This window comes from Gasterosteus aculeatus, chromosome 7 (assembly GCF_964276395.1).
Source record: "Gasterosteus aculeatus chromosome 7, fGasAcu3.hap1.1, whole genome shotgun sequence".
Classification (NCBI taxonomy): Eukaryota; Metazoa; Chordata; class Actinopteri; order Perciformes; family Gasterosteidae; genus Gasterosteus; species Gasterosteus aculeatus.
In genome coordinates, this window is record NC_135694.1 from 18,312,148 (window position 1) to 18,333,498 (window position 21,351).

General features: G+C 41.9%; 1 protein-coding gene across 1 annotated transcript; it reads left to right on the plus strand.

The window, feature by feature from the left end:
- The first annotated feature begins 3,319 nt into the window (after window positions 1-3,319).
- Window positions 3,320-12,020, plus strand: ca4a (carbonic anhydrase IV a). Its single transcript, XM_040182527.2, has 8 exons — window positions 3,320-3,500; window positions 6,278-6,322; window positions 6,670-6,834; window positions 6,926-7,071; window positions 9,343-9,435; window positions 9,526-9,592; window positions 9,674-9,837; window positions 10,453-12,020. The coding sequence occupies exons 1-8, from the start codon at window positions 3,437-3,439 to the stop codon at window positions 10,630-10,632; spliced, it is 924 nt and encodes a 307-aa protein (XP_040038461.1). The 5' UTR covers window positions 3,320-3,436; the 3' UTR covers window positions 10,633-12,020.
- Window positions 12,021-21,351: the final 9,331 nt, after the last annotated feature.

Genomic DNA, 21,351 nt, shown 5'->3' on the forward strand with positions numbered 1-21,351 from the left:
GCCTTGACTTTTTCATGATTATTTGTTTTTCAAAATTATGCAAAACTATTCAACTTACAAAATGTTACTTTTTATATGAATATTACTCTATTGCTTTTCCTGATTTATCTTTGTCCTCTACAGTAACGTCCTTCTTTCTTCAAAATACTAAATTACTTTCTATCCCCCTTTTGGTGACACTACCATAAGATTCACTTCAGTACTATAAACTGAATTTTTTTTTGTTGTATTTTATGACTTTTTTTTTTCTTTGACACAATATATTATGACTTCAATAAGACATTCATTCCTAATTTTGTTGTACACTGTGTGACTTTTTCCGCCTACTGTACTATTACTGTTGGGAAACATTGTCTATGCGGCGCTGTCCGGGGTTCTGAAACAAGCATAAGTAATATTTACGGAGGCTGTACCAAAGGTCGTAGTTCTTACATCAGATCTTCTCTTAAGGTTGAATACAGTTTTGAGTGTGTTTATTCACTATTCTATTTCATTTCTGGATGACTTTTAAAACATAGTATCACTTCTTGCAAAGTGTTTCAATATACTTATATACTATGACTCTTATGACTTTTTAAACATACTTTACCAAATATTTTTGGCATATGCCTTTTTAAAGTGTTCTATACTATGAGTTTTTCAGTGTGCTTCTGCACAAGTCGTTTAGGTTTTAGCCGCAGCACACTGACTATTCGTGTTGTCCGGACATTAGTCAAATAAGCATGCATCATTTTGGGATAAAAGGTTAGGACATGTTGTGCTGAATCTTAAGTCAGGACATGTTGTTCTGGTCGGTGACATGTGACTATGGAATCCAAAAGACACCTTTTGCCACAGTCCCCAGGGAGTGAGACAAAGTCCAACTAACTCTCTCCATCTGGACCAATGTTACATCTGCTGACCAATTCCTCAAAGAAAGAAGACGGTACAAATTTTTTACTTTTTGACAGAGTCTTACTTATGACGTATACCTCCCCGTTCGGCAGAGTGTTGAGTCTCTATTGAAATCTTAATCTTTTTTGATTGGACTTTTTGATTTTGCATCTAGGGCCACTAGTTTGATTTTGTGGGAAATCTGTCCCCTCTTTCTTTCTCGATTAGTTTGCCTCTAATCACAAAGGTGATTGATGGGAGTTAATTAGTGCAGTCACTCACACAGGCACACATACACATCTTGCAAACGCCCCCCTGTCCGTAAGTAAATTATCTAAAAAACAGACAGTTACAGTAAATTCCGTCTCAATCAGCAGACTATGATGCTTCATGCGCTGTAAATTGTAGTGTAATTAAGGTCGAAAAGGGATGAAACACTTCGAGTATCCGGAAACTAATAAATTAAGAAAAAAAACATCCAAGCGCTTCCTCCATTTGTCCACCAGATGGAGCTTTTTTATTACTGGTAGTAGTAAAAAATCTGTACTTTGTTGGTGGTCTTCAAGAAGACCGCCACATTCAGTAAATCATACCAAGAGATCTTTGCATAGTTCACAATTATGGATTTATTTTCTCTAGTAGAGGCTGTAAGGATCATCCATTATAAGCCTCAATTCCTTTACTGCAAAAACATAGGAATGTTCTTCACACACACAATCAAGCCCATTTTCCTCATTTGCCCAAGAACAGTAACGCAAGCTGAGTCATGTTCATGTTTCTATTCATTTTCTTAGGGTATTTTTATCATGGGAAAACAACACTTTATAGGAAATGTTATTATAAAAAATAACAGAAAAACAAAAAAAGGACACAAAAAACAGAGAAAATCATGCACCTGGCAAAGATTAGGTCGGGGAAAACATATTGCCTATATAAGTAATACAAAACGAATACATACATACAAACTTGTCAAAACAATCTTACAACACATCAACAATGTCGTCAGTCAGGCAGGTCAGCCTTGTATTTCATCCAAATGACAGATGGTAGGAATTTTGTTCCGTTGTCCGGGTCACAACATTTCTTAGTTTTAGGATTATATGCACAGGATCGCATCTTGGTTGTGTGGTAGTTTTACTTTTGAAGATAATAGAAAACTCTTGCAGACAAAATCCCAAAATATATGAGAAAACAGAAACCCAGGTGACCAGATCGGGCCAGTCTGTCGTTCTGCCATATTGGATCCACCTTGCCCACTTTGCTGCGCATGCAATTTCAGTCCAGTTTTCTACAGAAGGTGGGTCGGCTTGTAACCATTTACGGGCTTTTGTTGCTGCTATTGTATTTTCAAGGTGGTATTTTTCCTTTTGCACTTTCATCCTATGTAAAAAACACATCATCTATCATCCCCTATGTATAAAACACTATTTTATACATAGTTTCCCATTCCCATCTCTCCGTAATATATATTGTATTCGTTTCTACACCTTTCGCAATTCACTTTCGACTTTTGAAATCACTAGTTTAGAGCCTTCCTTTATAGACCCTTTCTGTCAATTAGATTTTTTCATTAGGTTCTATTGTTACCTGTTTATTAATGTCTTTTAAAAATCAAAAAAAATGTTTTTACTTCCAGGCTGTATTTTTCCTCCAAGTTGATTCATGTTTTTTAAGAGGAAATTACCAATAACTGAGTAGGTTTCTACTCTGTAAGAATGACAGTTTTTCTATAGGAAACACTGCTGGGAGACAATGACATGTCTTTGCAAAGTATTGCACTTACTCCACAGGTTCTCTGTATGTTGTGAATTGGAAAATGTACCTTATTCCAGATATTAGGTGTTGGTATTACTCTGTGTATGTTTTGAATTAGTTGATTATTGAATTACTTTTCACACTTCTGCCCCACTGCATTTGAGAGGGAAACAGTTTACATTTTACTGTCATGCATTTAACAGTTACTTTAATATGATGCATTATCAGCCCATTACTACCAAGTAACACCGTATATTAATGCATTTATATTCATAAAAAACCTGCCTACATTTAGTTGCATTTACCTTAATAATAATGTTTCTTATTAAACCATGCTATTTTTAACATCAAAGTAAAATCTGTAACAGGCTGATATTGCTTACAGTAAAGGACAAAGGGGAGGTAGTTTTAGTCCTCTAATAATAATATTCATCTATTTCCTTACAGTTAATCATCTGAGGGCCACCTTCAGTTACCTGTGGAGCAATAGCTCATTGCTCAGCCACATTGATCATTAACTCCATCAGTCCCCTAAGTGGCTTACCTGCCCCCATTCACCGGGATGCAGTTCTATCGACGCCTTGTGATGATTTGATTAGATCTGCCTTCCTCACACCAGGAGCCAATTGATACCCCCCCTCCCCTCATTGGAGCTCTTATCAGTGGGGAGCTTTATTAGAGACGATGCCCAAAAGGGGGAGGGGCCACTGTTTCTTTGATAGATAAGTATTAGACCCCCTGCAAGAATGCGATCACAGTAGAAAAACAAGTCATTGTGTTTTCTTCCCTCGGCCGATTCAGCTCCAAAATGCAGCAGCTGATCCTGCCCGTTCTCCTGGTGTCATTTTTGACAACTTGCACAAGAGCAGGAGGTAGGTGTGCTTTCTTTTCATGGACATTATGTCCTACAACCAGAGGTTTGCTTATATTTTAACAAATTAGTAACCTTACTAGGAGAGGAAATGTTTTTCCAGGTTTGAACCCTGTCTTTTAATATGTATTTCTTATATTTCTGATTCAAATCTGTGAGTTGTGTCATCTAAGAATGAATATAATTGATTCTATGTAAGTTTATTATATTAATCAATAAGGTGAATGAAGCTTCTCAATGAGAGGAATGAGTGGTTGCTATTTTTTTACCAGTTTTTCCAACCATGTCAGTTACTATTTAATGAGAGTTTATTTAAGTTAATCTATTACAGAATCTCTCGAATTTGGTCTAAATCTAAAAATAGATTCAGAGGAAGCGCAATTTCTCCCCAGATGAATGAGAGGCTCGATCATCGGTAAAAGCGTGACGCTCTCCACACACACACACACACACACACACACACACACACACACACACACACACACACACACACACACACACAGTCCAGTCCCAAACCTGCACTCCCCTCCTCTCTCAAGAGCAGATAGCTCACAACTGAGTCAAAGACAAAAGCTGCAAGATCCAAACGAGCTGAGCGCCCTTTAGTGCCGCTTAGGTATGGTATGGTCTCTCTCTCTCTCTCTCTCTCTCTCTCTCTCTCTCTCTCTCTCTCTCTCTCTCTCTCTCTCTCTCTCTCTCTCTCTCTCTCTGCCGCAGAGAGATGCGTCAAGCTGCGCACAACCAGTGCTCCAAATTCCCAGCAGGTGATTGAGACGCGTTGACTTCAGTGAAACATCCCCGAGGGTTAAAACTGAGACTCTATCGGTGTGCACTTATGACAAATATCAGTCATCGGTGCTCCTTCGGTGCATGTGAGGAGGTGCAGGATGCTGCTCCTCCTCACATGCACGCGGAGAGGAGCACCTCTGCGTCTCTGCATAGTCGCTAAATCACTTCGACGTTCTGATGAAAAGGCAAACTTGACACGGTGAATAAAAGAGGCCATATTTTCTAACTCGTGGTAAACGCAACAAAAAGATGCCGCGGGGACACGCAGAGGTTCTCGGTCTCTCCTTGTCTTTTGAACCGCGTGCTCGAGTTCACGTCTGGCTCAGACAAACACGTCCGTGCCCGCAGCGCGCGTTCACGCGACATTTCCCACTGCGGTCAATGAAACCTGTTGGTTTTCCTTTCCTCGTCTTTTGTTTTCTTCTCGACTGTTTCTTCAGTTTGCTCTGATGACTAAAGTTCCAGGATCCTTTATAACCTTTGTATGTTGTTCTCTGCAAGCACGAGACATCAAAGCCAAGCAGCCATTGGTCAAGAATTGTGCGGACAGTAATCTGATTGGCTGAGATGAAAAGTCACGTTGAGCCATAGAGATATTTATAAAGCGCCGATAGTGAAGTGTTTCCATCCCTTACGCAAGTAAAACTAACAATACCACACTGTAAAAATACTCTGATACGAAGTAAAAGGGAAACACAAACAGCGCGAGAACTTATCTTTAATTAACAACTCATTAATTAGTAACTAAGTAGTTTCGAGTTTGTTTACATGATTCGTTCATCATTTGCCCCTTTACACATTTTTCAAATAGCGAATCCTTTGCCGCTTTAATAAATTATAAGTGACTCGTATTAACTAATGGTTCACTAGCAATTAGTTGATTAGTACTGTAGTGTAAAGTGTGAGGAGAAATATTCAACCAGCAAATGTAGACTAATTAAAGTAAAAGCAGCCTATATGCAGAGGACTGTTAATGTTATAACATCAGTACTATTTCTGTTGTAGCCGTATTTGGTGAAGGTGAAACAATTTTACTAGACTTCCTTCCTAGAGTTCCTCTCAGTTTGTGGAATTCATAGCTGTACATCACATTCTCAACATCTCACATCAACTCCATAAAATATCTCAAAAATAAATACTTATGCCTAGCAAATAAATGCAATGGAGTAAGTAAAGTACTTTGGTGTAAATTTACCTCCCACCACTGCTTACACGTTAAACAGAAGTCATAATACATTGGGCAATGCATAAAATATTTTAATATTGAATCAGACTACAACAATTTATTCTCTATATGTCCAGCTACCAATATAGCGAATAATGGCACCAGTGGATACACCTGCCAAAATAATAAACGAAACCCTGACTTCCTTCACAAACACTGAGAGGAATCACCAGTCCAATAACAAGCAGGAGACAATCCCTGCATCTTTTCAAAGGCATGTGTGTTTCTCATCAATATTTGATTTGTGAGATAGCTGCAGATATTTGTCTGTACGGGATGGAAACATCCAAACCAATTATTAAATATTAATAAACCCTCAGACAAACATGTGGGAATGGGGCCTCGCTGATGTAAAATATTGGCTCTGTGTTTATTCTGATAGCACAGAAAGATACAGACCAAACGGTAACTTTTTGTAAATAGGCAATTCCGATGTATTAGGGCTTTTTGTATGGCTGGGAATAACAAATCCCATACATTGGAGAACAATTCAGTGTTTGCAATAAGGGAGGAGTTTAATAAAGGGAGGGAGTGATTAATAATAAAAAGACAGATTTTTAAAAAGAAATAAAAGGACACACAAATGATCAAACTGGACATTGTCAGTGTTTATTCTAAGAAGAAACACTCACAATAGGCCAAGGGGTCAGGGGTCAGCAGTGTAGGCTGACTGACGGGTGTTGTACTGTTTACCGTGTTTGCTTTATACATTAAATGGCGAGCTACACGATTTTTAACATGCATTTATATTCTTCATATTTCAGATTGGTGTTATCAGTCCCAGTTTGCCTGTGACCATCAGTGCAATGGTAAGCCTCATTAACTACTAAAAGTGTAATGTTATTTGATCTATTGATTTATTTATATGGTACTTTTCAAAATCAAGTTACGTGCTTCACATAAATCCAACAAATGTTATGTACAATAAAATACAAACAATTAAGATGAAGAGCAATTTAACTAATTCAAATTAAAAATAATAAATGCAGTAAAAGCTGAAACTGAAAGAACTTCTGAGAAAACAAAAAAATCGTATTGTTTTCTTTTAAATAATATATCTAAATGTAACATATTGATGGAGAAGACTGATGAGTCACTGCGGAACTCCAAACCCAGCAGTCCAACTTGTTTAACTCCGTCCTTTTGCTTATTTCAGCGCCAGGCAACTGGAACCACGCCCACAGCGACTGTGAAGGAAGGAACCAGTCGCCCATCAACGTGGTCACCAGAAAGACTCTGAAAGACGAGCGGCTGACTCCCTTCAAGTTCGACAACTACCAGCAGATCTTCAGAGCCACAATCAAGAACAACGGCCACTCGGGTGAGCATGCCTTCCAATTCTCATCAGATGGCCGTCAGTGCTGTGGCGCTCGTTTTGTGACGTCTTCACGCCCGATGCGTGCCTACTGCAGTTCAGGTTGGAGTTCCGAACCTGAGCACCATCTCGGATGGGGGTCTACCCGGCGGCTACAAGGCCGTGCAGTTCCACCTGCACTGGGGCAACAATGGAGGGCCTGGCTCCGAACACACCATCGATGGGGAGCAGTATCCCATGGAGGTACCGTAATACGCACACACACGTCCTGTCTTCTGAGTTCTGAACTGAAGCTCTAAAAGGTTTGCAAACTCTTAAAAGCTGGAAACTCAATAGAAAAATCAAACCAACAGTTTGAACTAGGATCATAGGCAGGTTCTCCCTATAAACGTAAAGTTTTCAAATTATATATATATATATATATATATATATATATATATATATATATATATATAATTTAAACGTTATGTTAAACGTTAATATAACGTTATAACGTTAAATATATATATTAATATATATATTTTTGGAAATGTTTCATTTATAGGGACAACCTGTCTATAAGTAAATACTAACACACACCTCAAATATAAATATATATATATATATATATATATATACATATAATATGAGTAACTTCTCTACTGTGTCTGGCTCTTAGCCTCAAGCCTGTTTATTCCCACTCAAGACATAAATCTTTAACAATGAAGGCCACAAATACATTGTTGTTTTTTCCCCAATAGTCCCCAGACACAGAAGTTTTAGCAAAGGTTACTAAAATGGCAGTAAATATAGCATTTGTTACAAGTTATTTTCTGCCACTGGTTTTTTAAAGCAAACATGAAGGACAAACATAAACTAACGGTGACGTGTGAAGTCAGTAATTTCAGCTGTCTAAGTGCGTGTGTTTGTGGAGAGTGTGTATGCAGTGTTGTATAGTGAGAAAACAAACCAGAACTGTCAGCAAAACCAAAAGGAGCATCTATCCATCTAATACTATTCAGAGGGCATTTTTTCAACACACAGGGCCAGTGTTGTTGTGGCCTCAGGTTTTTCCCCTCTGCCTGACAACTCTGTGCCTCACCCACCTCCACATCTGCAAGGGAAGCAGGTGAAAAGCTGCCAATTTAAACGCAACGGTTAAATTTCTTTTTAAAAAAAACCTGCCCTGTCAATTTCCTGCTCATCGTTCTGCATTAACACGGCTCCCGCTCCTACATGGCTAGCTTCCACCTCAATGTCGTGCTCAGCCCCGTTAGTAGGGGAAGGTACGTCGCCAAACAAGTCTGGAGACTCCAAAATCAGCTCGTCCGGACTCTCAATTGTAACTGCTGGATTACCAGGTGCACTTGAAGAGTGAGCGTTACAGGGTTTCAGCGAGTTGAACATGAAACAATTTGATAGGTTTGATAGGCCACTGTTGAAACCAAGTGATTCTTGTCAGAGATGCATTTGATCACTGCAAACGGATCAGAAAACCCACTAATGGACAAAGAGCCAAAACTTGATCACCGGCACTGAGCTCATGGATCTCTGCTTGGAGATCATACCTCTTCTTCATTTTAGCTTGTGATGCAGCCAACATTTGTATTGCTAACTCCCCTGCAGAATAAAGTTGATTCCTGAAACCCATTCACGTAATCAATTAGGTTGATGAGTGGATCTGACTCTGTCCAACCATCCTTAAACACTGTCCTTAAACCCCGGATAGGTTGGCCAATCACTACATCATTTGGACTAAAGCCTGACTGCTAACAGCTCCCATGGTGGATCGTGTTCCCAGTCTCCATCTAGCTCAGTGCACAATGAGCAGACGACTGGTTATGTCTAATTCTCAGCAGTTTTAACACTTGGACTATGAGGTGAGAAAATAAATTGGTTCCCTGGTCCCTTCGTATGACTCTAGGGATGCCAAGGGTCAACAGTCATGCCAACGGTCATGAATTGCGACAGGGCCTTTACCACAGTTTTGCCAGTTATTGTTTGAGCCGGCTGCTGGGTGCCTCGTGCGTTGACACATGACAGTTAGCAAATAGTGGCTTCCGGACTTTGCACGGGGCAGCGGTCAATGATTAGGTACTCAAACAGCTGACTGAATCGGCTCCAGTATACAATATTGCCACGTCGAATATCGCGATACTATGCTGTATCGATTTTTCCCCCACCCCTAATTGTTTGTTGGAGCAAATGAATATAACACCCAGTTTGATGACGAGGTACATTGATATCTTATTTATACTTTTATAAACGGAGCTCTACCCAAACACAGACTTAGATAAATTAATTGTTGGCTTTTTACCTTTTAGAGGATTTGAGAATATTGCCCATTAAAAGCTCCATTCTTTGAATAGTCGAAAATACTTATTGCGTAATTAAAAATATGTCTTTGAGAAAGAACTGATAAACTTGAGCTGATCCCTGAGGTATCCAGGTCTATTGTTAGAGATTCGATCGTGACTTTTGTTTTTGAGTCCCATTTACAAAAAAACGGTAACCCCAGTAATTTTGTCCCAACAGCTGCACATTGTTCACATGAAGCAGCATTACACTGATCTGACAACAGCGCTGTCGGACCCGGAGGGAGTGGCTGTCCTTGGGTTCTTCTATGAGGTAATCATATTGTTGACGGCATCGAAATCAAACTGCTACTACAGAACAGACCTCAAATCAGTATGAAACAGTGTGTATTTACATCCTCAGAGGTCCACCAGTGCCAACCGGAAGTACGAGCCCATCATTAAGGCTCTGCAGAACATCAAAGCTGCAAGTACGTAATCAAAATAACCAACGTAAGACATTGCTGCACAGCAAGGTTGCTGATGTTCCATCTTTGTTTCTCTCTTTTCAGATGGAAATACTTCTTTAAATTCCATCTCCCTGGCCCAACTGATCCCACCTGAGAAGAATCTGACCACATATTACCGCTACAAGGGCTCTCTGACCACCCCAGGGTGCACCGAGGCTGTGATTTGGACTTTGTTTGAGAATCCCATCCCTCTGAGCGTGGAACAGGTTAGAATTATTGACCGGAGAAGTGAAGGAATGTGAGGAGATATTCCTGTTAAATCTACAGCCATTGAACGTTTCTTTGAATGGTGCAGAATGTATTTAGATCCCCGACTAAGTTTTAAAGAGTTCAAAGAAAATGAATGAGGTCTTTGAATAAGACAAGAACTGTTGTTTGTACAGTTCTCTAATCCTAGTTTTTTCTTAGACATAGTGAGCTTTTTCACCTCTGTGTGCTTCCATCAGGTATTTAAAGGGGGGATCTATTGGAATTTGCGGGATCTCATAAACATTTTGAACTTTGACAAGGGGCCCCATCTGGACACTGTCCTTTTGTAAGGGGTCGCATAACATTGGGTAACTGCTGGTGAACAATGTATGGTATTTCAATAAGTAAATGCTTAATCAGTAAAGTAACTTGTAATAATGCTGTCAGATAGAGGAGCAAGCTGAAAATGAAAAGGCTCAAAGTAGAAGTTCTTCAATAATGTATGGCATGAGAAAATATACAAATTGAGAAAAAAAACTTTGTCTCAGTTGGGCTCGGAAAGATTACACACCTCCAGGATCGCTTTCGACATTCTGGTTCGTAACATTTGGGTTTATCTTGTGTTCCTCCAGCTGCGGGCGTTCTCTGAGCTCAAATTCCAAAATGGGAAGCAGATGGTGGGCACCTTCCGGCCGGTGCAGCCCCTGAACGGTCGGCAGGTGTTTCGGTCGGGAGGCGCAGCGATCCTGGCGAGTTCCGCCCTCCTCGTGGCCGCCATCGCCATGGCCTTCGCACTGTCCCCAGTCGACTAACGGCGAGGCGTCCCGTGCTGCACTGCGACCTCCACGGACACTAAAACGTTTTTTCGTCCCTCCTCAGCTGAACTCCCGTCTGTAACATCTTCATCGCATGGTCGCTAAGATGATCGACCCCGTCGTAGTGCAGTCATGCCTCTCCTGGTGTTCCTCCCTAACAGCACATATGACAAAGGCGTTCGAGGAGCGCCTTACGAACTGTGCTGTGAGGGTTTGGTCAGCGTCCGTGCATGCGTAGTGAGGCAGTAGATCTCATTTCAGCGTTATGAATGAGCCGTGAAGCGAGTCATCAAGGCCTCAAAGCACCAACTGAATTCACAACATTAGATCCAGCGGTCATGCCCTCATTTTCCCTCACATTGTCATCCCATAAAAGCCAGCGCGCCGTCGTACACTTCCTCCTTGGCCAATGTCAGGTAAATTTAGTCTGCATGTCAGTGTGAGTCGCCATTTTTTTTTTTGCACTCTGTGAAACAAGATCAGCCCCATGACCCGGGTGACGTGAAGCGCTGTGCTCAGCAGGGCACGTGAACGCCACCGAGCTATTAATAGCAGAACAGAGTGAAACAAAAACGCTGCATTTGCAGGCGAGGGGGTGTGAGGTCTTGCCTTTAGGACCGTTTCCACACAAAGTTAGAGGCTGCTGACACCTGACACACGGCTGAAGCAGCAGAGATGGTAAAGCTGTCGAGTGCGGGACAGTTTCAGAGGGAGGAGGGAGCATCCACGGAGGGAGAAGATGAGAAAATCCCCCCACGTTGTTATTTTCATGCATCTTAGACATGGGTCGCATGGATCTGTATGTCCTGATGTTCCAGATGTTCCTAAAGAGTGTGTATAAGTGTACATGCTAGAAAGATTCATACAGACCCACCCCGGCCACTCCATGTCTCCTTTTGGACCTGTGAAGTTCAGTGAGCTTGTCTTGAGAACATTTGACTGTGTTGATGGTTTGTATTACATGGTTTCAGATGCACTGAATGTTATCGACTGTGAATTACACCCCACTGAGTCCTCACTCATTTATCCAGGACTTTGTTATGTATTCTAGCGAGAGATCTGTGCAATTTGCCAGAAGGTTTCGCTGTGAAGACCGAACAAGGAATTTGTATATTTTCCATGGTTTCATAAGGCAGAGTTATATTTCTATTCTCTGTCATTGTATAGTCATTTATGTACTGAATGTGTATATTGATAGGAGACGTACAGTCATTGTTATTTATGTATTGCAGAAGTTTATATATATTACCGAATGCAGAACCATATGTGAAGCATCATGTTGTCCACAAGCAATGAAGTTGTCTTATGCTGTAATACTTGAAAGTGTCATGGTGAATGTTTTCCAACTGAACAAATGAATAAACTGCGTATATACCTTTTTATTGGACACGAGCACAGTTCAAATCATTCGAGCCAGTGATCAAAACAGTATTCGGCCCTGGCATCTCTGCAGTGTAAGAAACTGATGTCTGGCCCAGCTGTTTGTCTGCTAGCTCAGAGACAGGGACAAGCGTCTCACTTTTCTTCCCAATTCCCCTTCGTTCTGTCAGGAGAGTCTGAGGGCGCTCATGGTTGCAAATCCCTAATCCTATTCTAAATGACTTGTCCTTGATGTGACGGAGGAGATTTTTGGCCCGTGTTCACAAACACACGCATGCTCACGCACATGCAGTAGGAGGTCGTCAGACACAGTTGACTACAAAAACTACCAAACATGTTTCAAATCTTGTTACGGCTGCACACATCTTTCCCTTTCTCACCGGCTCTGAGACTGCAGGTGATTTCTCAAACTTCCTCCCCTTTCAGGGTAACTTTATGACCCCCATCCCCTTTCCTTTCACCTCACCCCATCCCCATTAAGGAATCAAAAGGTTTATTGTGACGGACAGGCTTAGAAGGACAGCCTGCCTTCACGCACACATGCATGCAGACGGACAGAGACTACGGTCAAGAGCTTGAATGAAAGCCCCACGTTCATTCCACTGCTCTGGCTTCTATTGTTGCTTCAGTTAAGCATCTGGAGGGTTCGGGGATCAAAGGGTGGATCCTTAATATCTTGCAGGGGTACCTTGGTCTGCTAGTCAGGCGTCCAGGACAGCATCTATCAGCCTCACCATCTCCTATATGTCCCTGGGGTCTCTAAGACAAAGGGCACCATTCTCCCCGGGAGAAACCAGAGGCATCCTCATGTGACCCGCTCTGAAACACACGCAGCCTCCCATCAGATATCCAGCTGCAGTTAAAGGTCACTGGGGTCGATCTTTGTCAATGTGGTGGAGAGAAAAACAAACAGCGTCACCTTTACTGCCTCCCTATGTGGGCGCCTATTTCCTCCATCACATGCAGTGCATTGATGGACGCTGCCAAGTGTGCGTCGCTTCTACCAGCTGAAATATCTGTTCCCCCGAATAAACCACACTCAAATCCGATTGATACACCTGCTAATGTAGTTATTGTGCTGCGGTGATGTAGCTCACAGAGGTGTCTGCCGGCTGTGGCGGTCATGATGTAGCGTAAGCCGGCGATGGATAGTGACTCTATAGCCCGACGGACGAAACCATCAAAGAGTGCCAAACATTTATTTCCTCCTAAATTGAACTGTGGCTATGAGTTGCTTTGTCCTTTTGCAATGGCTTTCATTCATGGAAAATTGTAACAAAACAGTGGGGGGGAACAATAGCTGCTAATATATTGTGGGGCAGCCTTCTTATAACAGCCCCAACACTGTTACAGCCATTAGCTACATTTCCCATCAGTGGGAATAATATCGGATGACATCAGTTTACATCCAGTGCTGTGATGGATGCCGAGAATTAATGTGAAGCAACTGAAAGCATTTGATCTCCCAGAGCAGGCCAACGAGTAAATCACTCGGCTTAACTTCTTCCCTTTAACAAAACTTCCAGTTTCCATTGAAGGGCACGCAACAGGTCGCCATGGTCAAAACCCACACAACATTCCCAAGACGAGCGATGGTGCCTTTGCCCATGAGCCTCGTTTGAACCCTAATAAGTTGTCTGGTTCTCTGAGATGTGCCGGTGTCGGGCCGATAAAAGCGGAGTCAGTAACACAGACAGACTTGGCTCTGCAGCCAGTCTGTGAGAGTCAACTAGAGCAATAATTAACCACTGTAATCCCTTCTAAGAGCAGCAGTTTGGGGAAAGTGATCCTGATTAGTCCGGCCCACTGTAGACAGTCGTTAATGATGGGGGCAAAAGAGGTGGATGTACTGATGGGAAAGAAAGCCACATCACTCTAATAAAGTATTCAATTCATTCTATTTTTTATAGCTCAAAATCGCAAATTACAAATTTGCCTCAGAGGGCTTCACAGTCTGTACACATACAACGTCCTCTGTCCCGAAACCCTCACATCAGCGCAGGAAAAACTGCCCAAAAAATGAAAAACCCTTCCATAGGTGGAGGACTACAATGGATGCCATGTGTACAGAATGAAAAATGTAAAAGATGTATAATACATTCAGTTCCTATGACAGAAATAAATAAAAAATAATTGTCAGTAGCAAGCCAGGTGCACAGCAGGACCACTGCAGGGGCAACCACCATCAGATAGAAACACCATCCACAGAAGCCTGTGGGGAGCACAAAGACTTCAGGAGAGGGTAATGTTGGTCTCCATCAGTGTAGTGGCCACACTGAATAAAAATCTTCAACAAGTGCGTGGGAATGCTGAAAAAAGATATGTGGACCTGGACCCTCAGATTGCTGGTCTCATTTTAGCTGTTACACAGAACAACTGTGCGTATTGAGCTCTTCATCAGAATCAGCTAAGGAATCTTCCACCCTGCTGAAGACCTTGATAGGCTAAAGTACAGAGGGGTTTGGAAGCGCTTCAGGCGGCGTGTAGGTCAGTGAGTTTGAGACGTAGCATGGACAGGAAAACCGAAGACTTTGGGAGCTCTGAAGTAGATACCGGCGTTTCCCACTTGAGAAACCAATAAACAAAAACAGAGTGCTTCCCTTTTCTCATCAGTGCTTATTTTGCTATGCACAACTATTGTGAAGGCCACAAAGAAACTGTGAACGATCTAAAGCATAAATGCTTTCCAGCGAGACTTTAGCTGTCTGGCAGAGTTACAAGTGTGAGAACAGAAACTCAGGGGAAACCAGTGCAAGACATGTTTTGACCAACTTATTGACCCGTATTCTAGAAAAAGTAATCTAGTAATGAGCGAGAACGGGCAAGACCTGAAAAATAAAACATATAGAAATTCTTAAACATCAAGTATAAAATGTAACCCTATTCTTAAAGTTGAAACCTGTAAATAAACTGGATGGTACGGTGGTTTTAGTAGGCATGCTATCCATGAAAAGTCCCCTTATTCCATTCATTACTGACGTATTTCATATCTCAGAGTAATGATAGGGACGTGACAGTGTGACCGTTCTCTCGTAGTGTCTGGTTTAAGCATAGCAGTATATGTGTACATATCGATAGGACACTATCACGCAATAGAAATGAAATACTGAAATTCCTGATATGTCTGAGAGCCACAGCAAAGATATGATACAAATTTACCCCAGGCAAATTTGCCCCGATGGTAAAACATAGTTGAAGAAATAGGATACACTTGAATATCATTCCTCTAGGATATTGCATGGAAAGAAACAGAAGAAAAAAAAATATGCGCAATGTTACGTGTGAGGAAACCGTTATCATTGCACTTTCGTTGTGAAAGTGACACTCCGCGCTGACCTGAGAGCAGACTTGGACCGGCGTGGCGTAGATCAACAGGAAGAATGCTCAGGCCGGGGTGACAGACAGTCCCCTTCTCACAGAAACAAAGCTACCGTAAGTACCAGCGCTCACAAAGAGCCGGTGGCCGACATGCTTCAGTCATTCTATTTCTGACAACAATGTTATTTGGCTGCATTGTTCTGGCGGTATTGGCCAGTGTAGTGGGTGAGGGGTCTTGTAAAAACAAGAACATTGATGTGAAGCTTTATGTTGACCCCACATTTTCAGTTTAACCAGATTTTATGCTAAAGCAGAATAAGAGGTCTGATTATGTAGTAATTATCACATTAAAGATTTTTAACATAACAGTTCTTGGTGAAATCAGGAAAACGGAAATCCTGGCAGTTTTAGAGGAATTACATCCTGTTCAAAGGCCACATTGAGTAATAGTTTTCAATCAAATTCCCAAATCCACCCAAGGATGTGATGATGCACATTCTATTATGTACCAAATGGGAATAGCGTTTACGGTCATAGGACTGCAGATACAATTCATTCAAGCCCTGTTCGCCCAGACACTGTGAGGAAGCAGCCGCCACTTTCATTTATTTATTAAATTGAATTCCAAGTTGCCCGACCATCCACAATGACAATGAGAGGCTGAAGTCTCATGGTGCATCAGAACAAACCCCCCACCGCCTACCAGCCACCCATCCACCCACCGTCCACACTTGGCACCTCGCCTCCTTCCCTCCAGCCTCCTCCCTCACACTTCTCTACTGCTCCTCCAAGGTAAATAAAGCCATTCTCTGGCGAAAAAAAAAACAGCTAAACAAATGTTTGATGTAGAATCAAATGCTGTTTATCTTTTTCAAGAATTAATATTTATATTTTTGAAGGAAGGAGACAGACAGCAAACTGCCAGATGAGGCAGCCTGACCTCCAAAACCTGTTCGTTAAAAGGTGAATGGGGACCTGCACCCCGTAAACACACTTTGTGAAGTCTAACGATGTAAAATAAACGTGTTATGATTGCATTTTTAACGAGAAATCAATGTTAGATTGTAAGAATAGAATACTAACCCTAACCCCCTCAAAAAATCCAACATGGCGGAGAGACGTTCACTCAAGAATCCAACATGGCGGAGAGACGTTCACTCAAGGGGCGTGGTTAACAACCGGCAGTTAGTATGTATTGTTACGAATTTCTATGTCAGATATTTCGTATACATTTTTACGAACAGGTTTTGGAGATCACGTTGGATGAGGAGATGAGAGGACAAGAGACAGGAGACGGAAATGTCCTTGATTTAAGAAGTGCAGAGCTCTGGTCACTTGGGCTCAATATGCTTAGCTTTGGGTTTTCAACAATGACTTCCAGTATTTATACGCATTTTAAGTACTTTTAGTTTACACTAAAGTTACACATTAAGCTAACTTTAGTCGCTAACTTTGTCTGCCCTTTGGGACTGGGCGGATGTGTAGTGGTGTTAGCGGTTTGAGTTCCCCGAGTCCAGATGGTGGACTTTGTGGTGAAACTAAACAATACAGTGCATTTGACAGTAAAACCCAAATAATGAGAAGATAAAAAAGCTCCGGCTCAAGACCAATCGGCAATTGTGTCTTTACAAAGCTAAGATAGTTATTAAGGAGTTGAGATTGACAGAAATAGGCTACATCAACGCTAGGTTATTGTAAAATGTGTTTAAATTATGTGAAAACATCCCCCATTGTTTGTTCTTGATGTTGTAACCCCAATGTCTTTTTATTTGACAAATGAAAATGACTCGACTGCTTCACAATAAAAGACAATCCCTTTACCTGTAACACCTCATTAGCTGCAGGCTGGGTTTATCCTGATTACCCATTCATCTCACCTGTATCCACCTGTATCCTGTATCCACCGCTGGTGTTCCTCCCTGTGAGTTCCTCAGGACATCGTTTTTCCTCTATTCTGGACCTTTGCCTGTTTTTGTGGGATTTGGGATTACAGCCGACTCCCAGTAAGATGTGTTCGCCTGCCTGACTGATCAGCCGTGTAGGACATTCTGCTGTCCATTAAATAAGAACTTTCCTGCTCCCAGGACCTGGTCCTGGAGTCTCTGTACTGCCTCTCAGGCCCTTTACATTTCCACCACTTAAAGGCTTTTCATGTGAAGGAGCAGCAGAGTGTGCTGCATCATTTCCCTCGTGATTTGGAGGTTACTTGAGTCCGGCTTTCCCCGCCACTAACAATGAAAACATGTATATAGAGAAGTAATTACTGTATGTAAATAAACTGAATGGCTATTGTTGAAAAATACAAATAGAAAAATGTAATTTACGGGAATATTCGGATGTTTAGGGTTCGACTGCTTTGAATCCTGAAATACATAAGTTTGCTTTCTGTCTCTGCCCCTTCCACAGTGACTCAGATGTTTTTAAGCAGCGCCGCCTCTGTAATAAAAAGCCTGCTGAGGGTCAATGGGACACTTATGTCACTTGTCCTCTCTGTGGCCAAACGCTCCAACCATATATTGTTACACCACCTCACCACCTTTCCCGGGGGAGACATTGCGGGATTAGTGGCCCGGTGCTGCCAAAAACCATACCCTCGAAAGGCTGAGCGAACCCTCACCTGTAACGTCAGAGGAAGGAAAGAGGAAATATCAAAAACTTCCCTCTCTTTTCCTTCCTGTTGGTTGGCTTTCAGCAGGTCGTCATTAGGGCCTCGGTCAGCCATTAAAACAAAAGGCAACTTCCTTATCAGGCGTTGGTTTCACAGCTGAATGAGGTTGAACTCTGTGCTGCAGGGCGAAGGCACAGATCATGTTCAGCTTCTTGAGAATGAGACAGCGCTCGGGTTTCAAAGGCAGTGCATCGGCAGGGTTTGGAGGGGAGCATCGCCGCGTGTTTCTGTGGCCAAATCAATCATTACACACACAGACACACACACATGCACAGCACACGTATCCACACATGAACACCATGAGGAAGGACTACTGTGTGTACAAACACAGAGGTAAACATATGGACAGATGCTGTGGTGGATTGCAGGAGGATGAAAGAGGAGATTAGCATATTTCATTACTTTATCCGCACACATCAATCCCTCACACTCACTGTCTGTCCAGCTGGCTCGTGGTGGATTTGTTTTTCTCCATTGTGCAGTTTGTGACACTTCATGCCTCTCAGATGTCTGCTTAAGGTTCATTAAGCCTTTTTTCCTGCTGCTTCGAAAAGGTACAAGGGGTTTCTCTTTCTCTGGCTTCTGCTGACTTTGTGCTGTTTTGGAACGAGAGGCAGAGAACTTTTCAAAGGACTCTGCGGGCCCCCGACGGGATGAAGCTCCTCTCTCTCCGCGCCTCCACGCACCCCCAGCCGCAACTGTTTGTTTGCCTGCAGCTGCAAGCGAGTGTCCTCATTCTGTGATGTTGCGCAGATGACATTATTTATCAGCATCCGATGGCTGCTGGGAATTCTTTTTCAGATCACACAAACCCAAGAAGAAGTCTCCAGCATATATTACATGTGTAGACCACATACAGGGACTGATCTGCTCTAGGGGAGGAGAAAACCTGCAAAATGTCTTCCTGTCAGGCAGGGATTTTGCAGGGGGTCAGGTTGAAGAGACGCTCTGCTTCAATTGGCATGAGTTTGTGTTCCATTGTGACGTACCGGCACCACTCTGCAGTTTCTATCCTGCACGGGTGGTGCACGCACAGGCACAGAGACGTGCACGCACATGGGGCAGACAGAAGCAAACGTGGATGTAAAATGAATGAATAACTGCCATTCACCTTTTAGCTGGATAAAGGACTACATATACATGTTTTTTAAATAAACAAAACTCAAATAAGTCAAACTACAACAACAAATACTGAAAAATTAACTTGGGTATAAATCATTATTAAATATTGCATTTGTTTAATGCTTCTACACCCAATTTACTGATTTACTGTAATCTGCAAATGCTTGATTTTACAGATACACTTAATGCACATATTTCAACAATCAACTACAGTCTTTAAAAGGGATTTTTTTGTGGACAGATTCATTTGCGGCCAGAAAAAAGCACTTAATGGTCACTGTAGTCCTTATTTTTTCCTGAATCTGTCGTCTAATATTTTCCCACAGTCCTGTTGGCATTTGTTGAAGCATGTTTGGGTTTTATCTGGTCCTGAATCAGTGGCTCTCAAAACATCAGGGCCCTAAATTATTAATATTTATCATTACACATCCTGCAGTGAATTATTGTCCTGAATGGGATGGGATTTGTCACTAGTTGAAAAAATCTGATGTTGATTATTTATAAAAACAGGGGCGCCACTGTGGAGGACATTATTTGTGTTTGACTCACATCAACGTTCAGTTTGCTCTTGCTCGGTGTCAATAGGTCAAGCCGTAAATAGTGCAACAGCTTTCTACAACACCATCTCTGAAGAAATAACTTTGTGCATAGAGTGATGAGGCCGACCTGGGGCAAGTTGAGCTGCTCATTAAATTCCATTTCCACTATACATGGAATTTTAAATTAGATTAGCTTAAATGCCTGTGCGACAAGGAGAATGTGTGTTTTCCGGCTGTCCTTGCCCAGATCCAGTCCCACAGCAGGAGGGCTGGCTGCCTGCCTCACAGCTTCCACTTCATATCTGTATGAGACTGATTTAAACAGAATTCAACTACATGATAATGATTCAGATTTGTGCACTTCACTGAGAAATAGATATACATAGTTATTGGCAGGACCGGCGGGTTCAGGAGATGCCGTCCCAAATGGTAAATTGATACTTGTAATAATAATACATTAATAATTAATGTAGCGATAATAAGGATATGTTTTGGTAGTGTGTCTGTATGTTGGTCCATCACTTTGGTCCAGATTGATGTGTCAACATCTATTGAATTGAATTTTCAATTCAGGCTCCCAAGAGGATGCATCCTAATGACTTAAGCCGTCCTTAACTTTGCCTCCAGTACGGCTTCAGTCAACACTTATCCTCCCTCAGCATAACTTTTAATCTTGATGTAGTGCTGTACTCAACTATGCACAAAGACCCGTCCAAATGACAGACAAGTCTTTAATGACCCCTTATCGTGATGAATTCCTGTAGTGGAAGAACCATGTATTAATGAAATAGTAAGATTTATAACTGCAGACGTGGCATATTAAGTGAGAAAAGACTTTCCTGAATTACTTAATGACTTTCGAATGAGTCATCTATCCTGCATTTATACATATCAGTAAATCATCAGAAAGGAGCTATTGGCCTTTCTAATAAGCCATTAAAGCAGCAGCTGTAAATGAATGATGGACAATGTGGAAAAAATATACATGCCCGAGGAGGAATAGATTTGTACAACCCGTAAAACCGAAAGGTTTCCAAAGCATTAATAATCATATTAACCTTTAACTAAGCAATGGGTTACGAACTAAACACCTTGTGATGTTGGTCCTAAGGACATAAGGACATAAGAGCAAGTTTCACAAGAAATCTCATCGGCAAGAAATATCTTTATAATGTACTATCTGCCCATTATTGTAAATAACATAATCACAGGGTTTGAGACCAATGGGAGACGCGCCACCAAACATCGCCTTTTTCTCATCCGGTTTATTTTGTTGTTTGGCGTATGGGCTGCAGACCTGAACTCTCGACCTCAAGCCACAGGTCTCAGACACATTGTGTGTGGGGGCACCGGGACACTCGCCGAGACACCACAGGACGACATAGGTGATAAGTCTCTATAGGGGCGCAGTGACATCACCACTCGCTCAGAGGAGGGACAAGGGGGAGAACAATCATGTTTGTTTTCAGTTGGGGAGGACAGGCGAGTCAGAGGACTGGAGATAAGGCAAACAATGCATCATCTGCCTATTTTCTAACCCATTTCTTCCTATTTGGTCATTGCATATACGGGAAGTTGAAACCCAACATGCAGCGTGCGATGGTTAAAAAAAGGTGCAAATGTTGTTTTTTCATTATAGTAAAAGCAGGGCCCGACCAGTTTAGACACTGGACATGACCAGTGTGCTCA